Source organism: Drosophila subobscura, chromosome U (genome assembly GCF_008121235.1).
Source record: "Drosophila subobscura isolate 14011-0131.10 chromosome U, UCBerk_Dsub_1.0, whole genome shotgun sequence".
Lineage (NCBI taxonomy): Eukaryota > Metazoa > Arthropoda > Insecta > Diptera > Drosophilidae > Drosophila > Drosophila subobscura.
The window spans coordinates 12,488,215-12,494,585 of NC_048534.1; the positions used below are offsets into that span (position 1 = coordinate 12,488,215).

Below are 6,371 nucleotides of genomic sequence, written 5' to 3' on the forward strand. Positions count from 1 at the left end.
GGGACTATGCCGTATATTTTGAATAATATGCAAAGATATAATTTACAAATAAAACGGGAAACTGATGCGGAAAATGTGTTTGGAAAGTAGTTTAAGTTCAGATTCAGCTGTACCCAAAAACTGAATCTATAAATTTCTGAATCTAATGGTTAGACCTATCAATCATTTCGTATTATACATCAATCACATCTGTACCAACTTTAACTGCACTTCGATTACCCATCGTTAGAGCTTACTGCAGGGATAAAGTGGAACTCCCTCTGATAGAGCCTATTAGCAAAGGCATACGTGAGTGTTAACCAAACTGGAGGGACAGCCACGCACCGCACACCGCCCTCCGTTGCACCACTTTCCATTTACGACCAACATCATCATCAATATAAACATTTTGTGGCGTTTGAAGGCCCTGCATTGAAAATCATTTTCAAAAATGCCATCAACCAAAAATGTTGTTGGCATTCTTCCACATTTGCAGCGAGCACAATTTGTAGGCACCCTTGGACCATACATACATGTATCTATGTACGAGTATGTAAACCCCGAAAAGACCGACAGCTGATCCACGAAAATTTCCCCCACACTTGTTGATGTTAATGCACATTACGTATACGCACGCTGGACGCTTTTATTTCACGCTTTTCTCTTGTAAATCATCATTCAAAATTCTGGGATTTTGCATTTTTCATCATTGCGGTCTGCATTTCGTGCCGTCTACCGCATAATTCTTGTTTTAATGCTGCACTTTAGGCATATGCCAACAAAAAAAATGGGTGTGGTGGGGGCCACAGAATGGGAGGTTTGCTCTGTCTCCAGACTGAAAAGAACTTTGCTTGGCACATTTTTCTGTGCGCTCTGCGCTACGTTGATTTTTGGTTTCCCATTTCAAGTAGCACAGATAGAGCACAGAGAGAGATAGAGAGAGTGAGAATCCCAAGACAAGAAGTTGTCTAAACAAATTGCAGATGCATGTCGACATTGTGTTACCACCGAAAACACAATGCTCCAAATGATGCTGACGTCAGCCGCGCATTCACACGAGCCGTGTGGGAACAAGGAGAACGAACGTCAGCCATCCATCCGTCCTGCCCATTGAGGCAGCCACCAGCCAACACCCAGCCGCGGCCGACAGTAGCAGCATAATCAAAAACTTTTGCTCTAGATCTGCGTGCTTTTATTCTGGCCGTATACCCTGTACTCGTGTGGCGTAGTCGCTTGGCTAAGGCAAATGTTTCAACTTGACAAACTTATCTTATTGTAGGCCACCAAATGTAAAGATAAAATGATCGTCGAAACGAGAACATGATCTACAGCGCTCTACTGCCGAATGTCATTTGAAGATCCCGTATAACATTTCGGTTCAATAAAGTATTTGAATCCAAGGTGCTCAGAAAATGTACTGCTGCTGCTCTTACTTTATCTTTGTGTTTTATTATATTTTTGAAAAATGTTCCCGGTCAGCCAAATATTGTGTGTGTGTGTCTGCTTCTGTTCGTTTGCTTCTGTTTGGCTGCAGTTTTGCTCGATTTGCGGCAAATTAAGTTGGCCTGGCCAGCAGACCATGCTCAACCATCAGCACACCCCCAACTCTACCCACACTGTCCGCCTGCCGATTTCCCCTTGCCCCTTCCTTTTTGGTGCATTGTTTCAGTGCCGTCGTCTGGCCGGGGCTCGGGCGCGGACTGCCTCTGGTCGCTGGTCTGCTCTGGTCTGCTCTGCACTGCTCTTGTCGGGTCTGGCTGCTGCCCAAAAAATGCAATAAAATTAAATGTTTTTGTGTAAAAACTTTATGACTTTGTGTTTATGTTCGCAACACGCTCGGACTCTCGAGGCTCGAGACCCTCGCGCTGGCGCTGGCACTGCCACCACTGCCACTCTCCACCGAGTTGCGTCTTCGATGTTGGACTTTTGGCTTGGCCTGCTTTAGTTTTTGTGGCTGATTGGCAATTGTTTTTGCTGTGGCTGCCTCTCCGGTTGATATTGTTGCTGCCACTGCCGCCTCGCATGTGTTGACAGTAATTAATTTAACTGGCATAAATGAAATTTATATGAGCAACACATTTTGCGATACTTTGACAGGCGCTACTCTCCAGAAGTGGACACAAGTTGTCTGCTTCAATGGGTGGTCTGTGCTGTATACATACATTTTGTGTTGAGGGGAGAATTGCATTATTTTTGGGACTGTGGAAGAGACATTCTGATATTTGGGTAGAAATAGAAAATATTATAAATACTTAAGCAAGTCCATGGATTGATGCCTTGAATATTCATGCACTCTCTTCGGTAAGATGCTGTTACGTTCGAAGAATTTATGTCTCTTTTACTTGACCTACACACTTTCCACACAGATTTCTCCTTCTGATCTCATTCATATCACACCCCATATAACCATAATTGGTGCTCTTTGATGATCCCACTTTACGAGCCATCTTAGCCGATCTTATCTTGCCATCAAATTAACTCATTTACTCCCAATGCTCACAATAACTGCCCGTAAGCCATCCATAGCGGTATTCCCGCACTTGAATTTCGGCTAATTACAGACTTTTGATTAGCTATGGCAGTTTCACTTTGGCACCTTCCTCGAGAGACTTCCTCATCGGTTGAGTCAACTCCAATCCAAGTGTTTTCTCTTCTTCAGTGTCGCTCAGCTTTGGTCTGGGCTGGAGTAAGGTTGGAAGGTTGGTGAAATCATCAGCGAGTGGCTGGCTGGCAGGCACGTTCGCCCTTCAATGGGAAGGCGTGCGAAATGCATCATAAAAATCAAATATGAAATACACTTTTTTACAGCTCACGCTTCTTGACAACATCATTGAAGACCCCAACTGTGCGACCTGTGCTCGAGGTGTGTCCAACTAAATGCTTATTAATTATGAGTCCACAGGCATTCCATAAACACTCGACCAAGCTCAAAATGTCTCAAGACACACTCCACGCCGCTCCAGTCTGCTCCAACCAACCAGCAAAAGTAATTAACTTAATATCGCTGTAAAAAGAAAACTTTTTCCACCAACAGTCGTTAAATATTGGCGGATGGCGAGAGGAGCACAGCATGGAAGAGAGTGAGAAGCAGTCGTAAACAAATGAAGCTGAAAAATGCAATAATTTTGAGCATTTTATCTGGCAGAACAACCCAAACAGTTGTAATTATAATTGGCAATAAATTGGTAGCAAACGAAAAGCAAATTATATCACACAACTCACAGAACAAAAAGCAGGGAAAAGTTGATTTCATTCAAGTGGCAATGGAGTCACCCTCGACGGAGAACTCTTAACGCTTTTCTACACTGCAAAAAGAAACTTGGCAAGCATCTAATTGGGTGTCTCATACTACAAAGGTTCCAGTGCTATAATCAGAATGGAAAATAATACAACAATTTACAGTTTGTATAACTAAACGCTCTATTTTCCTGGAGTTACTTACCCACAGTTAACTCCTGTTTATCCAACATTTGTTCTGTCTGTGTTTTCAATCCTATCTGTCTCATCTTTATTAACCGCAACATGTCGCACAGTCGCACACACATAAAATCAAGTGAAATATTCAAATCTAGTTTGACCTTTTGTCCAGCTGGGGCAAAAGGAGAGAGATATGCAGCAGCAAAATAATGCCTGGGCCATTGTCATGTGGAAAAACTATTTAAATTGGAACTGCTGGAAGGGTGGCGGTGGCGGTTCTGTGTCCTGTGATGGCGGATTGATTCACACAGGCAACTTCCGCAGCCCCAGCAGGCGGCGGAAGAGAGGAGAGGAGCAACAAGCGCCAGACAACGAGGCCAACAGGCAAACAAAAAGTTTACGCTTCATGGCACAAATTGAATAAATCATTTGACGTTGTCGGGAGCTGCCATCGAGTGAAGGAAAGGCCCGAGCCGGCACTGAGCCATGGCCCTCAGCGGGTATTCCGAGGAGACCCCGGACAAAGTTCGTGGGTTCACATAATTGTTGCGCAAAATTGACCAAAAATAAAGGCATTTCCCAAGCCCAAAATCAAGAGCAAGTCCCAAAGAAGGCGGGGCGGCAGTATATGGAGCTGCAAATCTGCTTAGAATTTAATTGAAAATAAATAAATTATATAGTTTAATGCGTCTGAGAGCGAACACTTTGCCCGAATGAAAATTAATGTGATTTTAGCAGGGCAGAACAAAGATACACTAAATGTATAAACAGCCAAGAGGCGACTTTCTGCCATTACATTATTATTTCTACTATAAAAATTGTCTGAATTTTGCTGAAGCTCTTTGGTTAAACTTTGATTAAACGCATGTCGGAAGCTTGTCGGATCGGTGAATCAAATGGAGATGACATACTCGTAATCAGATCAGCAGCTGTGAATCACTCGAACATAAATGGCATTAACAATGGCAGACACCAGACACAGAGACCCTTTCGCATGTAATTGCAAATGTCCGTGCCCCATTTCCGATTCCGTTGCACGTTTCCCTGTTCGAAAATATGCGAACACAAAAGTCAACAGCAGTAACAAAAAAAATAAACATTAACAGCAGCGTAGAAGCGTCACCGGTTATGCAATGAAAATATATATTATAAAAAAGTTTACTTTGGTAGAATGCGGCACGTAAAGCTCTGACAATTATTGAATATCCGAGAAGTTGACGGCTTGAAAGCTGGCACGAATCCATTTGGTAACACCAAAAATGATCGAGAAACAAAAAGAATCTCACACTAAAGCTGGAAACAATTCGAGATGACTGGCCACGGAATGTAAGATTTATTTATAAGAGTTTGCCAAAATGTTTGCTAAAGTCGGACTGCCCCAATAGACTTCTGGTAATTGTGGTGGTTTGTCCACTCATTAATGCAGAAATTAACACCACACAATCGGAATCCACAACTTCTGACATCAGTCCTGCATCTACAATATCAGGAAATGTTACTCTGAGAAATGAAGTAGCGAAAATCGAGAAACGCAGTTCATTCTTAGTCGAGCCACAGCAGTACGAATTCGCATATCTACGACATAGGAAGAAATGCCACAGAGTGACATACATTAATCCAATTGATGTACAAAAGGTATGCCCCTCAAAATAATGGATATAGACACACATAGTTCAAAATATGGAAGCAGATTTTGGGTTTTTGGTATGCCTATGCTACGACACCAATGGAACATCCCTTGTTTCGGCTGGAATGCAGCGCCTACGATGCCTCTGATTGTGAGTGCCCTGGAACACTTTTGTTATTAATTTTACTCGCACCTTCTACAACTTTTAGACAATTTCACCAATCGCATCGTGACTACGGACTATATTAATTATGCCATTTTGTATTACTGCATTTACAATGCACAAACAAGGAGATTTGATAGTGAGTATTGTTGCAGTAAGACCTTTTCCATTTAATCCAGTTGTTGCTTCACAGTTACCATACGAATTCTCACACGCAATACATCACCAACGAAGTTAACCTTTCGGACTTTAAGGCAAGTTCTGAAGAGGTTTCGTATCGATATAAAAACCGTTGTGTGGCTAAAGCACAAAGCCTACTGCTTTGAGTGGTTCATAAGGTCGAACCACGATAGAAGAAGGCACTACCGATATTTGGCACCATACAATCGATGGAATGATCATTGATAATTACGATAACGATGTCGATGACAGCATGAATTAATTGCATAACTGTCGCTAATTGTTACAGCATAATAAATGGGCGGAATGTATCGGGAGATGATGTGAGGGAAATCGTATAACTTAATTAGATTTTGGGCGGACCCACTGAAATCAATTACCAGCGACAGTTTCACTCGACTGATTGCATATGCCTGCCGACGACCCACTGCCCCATCCACTTCCACTTCCACTTCTGAGTACCACTTGGGTTCCGAAAGGAGAGCATAAGAAGGGACACATATGGAGACAGGCAGGCAGAGAGAGAGACAGAGACTCCTTGCATTGAACTGATGCTTTTGCTGGCTGTGGCGATGCTTCAATTCAATTTGCTGTGGGACCGACCCGACCCCAGTCCACTCCAAAAGACTCGTGTCTGTCTTTTTGGGTATTTTCATTTTCACATTTTCCCCCAATTCTGGCAATTTTTTGTCTGTGTTGTTGTGCGGCTTCCCGTTGGCCAAATTGCTTCGGCCACGCACAAATTGGCTTTGTCTGTGGGGTCTGTGCGGGTAGGCAATAAAATCAAACCCATACACGGACACACTTGGCCTATGCGTAACTCACAATTATCCCTCATTGTGTGGGCGTGTTTCGTATAGGGAGGGAAACGGAGGATAATACTCACTGGCCCTGAGATAATTGTCATTGTCATGCGAATTTCGGGTCCACAGGACATCAGGATTCCGCTTCCGGCAGCATCTGGGCCCCGAAATAAAACCAATTCCCCCTCACAACTCCCATCCG

General features: G+C 43.2%; 1 protein-coding gene across 1 annotated transcript; it reads left to right on the forward strand.

Annotated features, from left to right (window-relative positions):
- The first annotated feature begins 4,621 nt into the window (after positions 1–4,621).
- Positions 4,622–5,683, forward strand: LOC117900764. The gene is made up of 5 exons (XM_034811244.1): positions 4,622–4,722; positions 4,782–5,031; positions 5,087–5,174; positions 5,233–5,325; positions 5,380–5,683. The coding sequence occupies exons 1-5, from the start codon at positions 4,706–4,708 to the stop codon at positions 5,589–5,591; spliced, it is 660 nt and encodes a 219-aa protein (XP_034667135.1). The 5' UTR covers positions 4,622–4,705; the 3' UTR covers positions 5,592–5,683.
- The last annotated feature ends 688 nt before the right edge of the window (positions 5,684–6,371 follow it).

Excerpts from the sequence above, each read along its gene's own strand:
- LOC117900764 (XM_034811244.1), top strand. Across the intron at positions 5,032-5,086 it reads ATCCAATTGATGTACAAAAG|ATTTTGGGTTTTTGGTATGC; the intron begins GTATGCCCCTCA and ends ATATGGAAGCAG. Across the intron at positions 5,175-5,232 it reads CGCCTACGATGCCTCTGATT|ACAATTTCACCAATCGCATC; the intron begins GTGAGTGCCCTG and ends TACAACTTTTAG.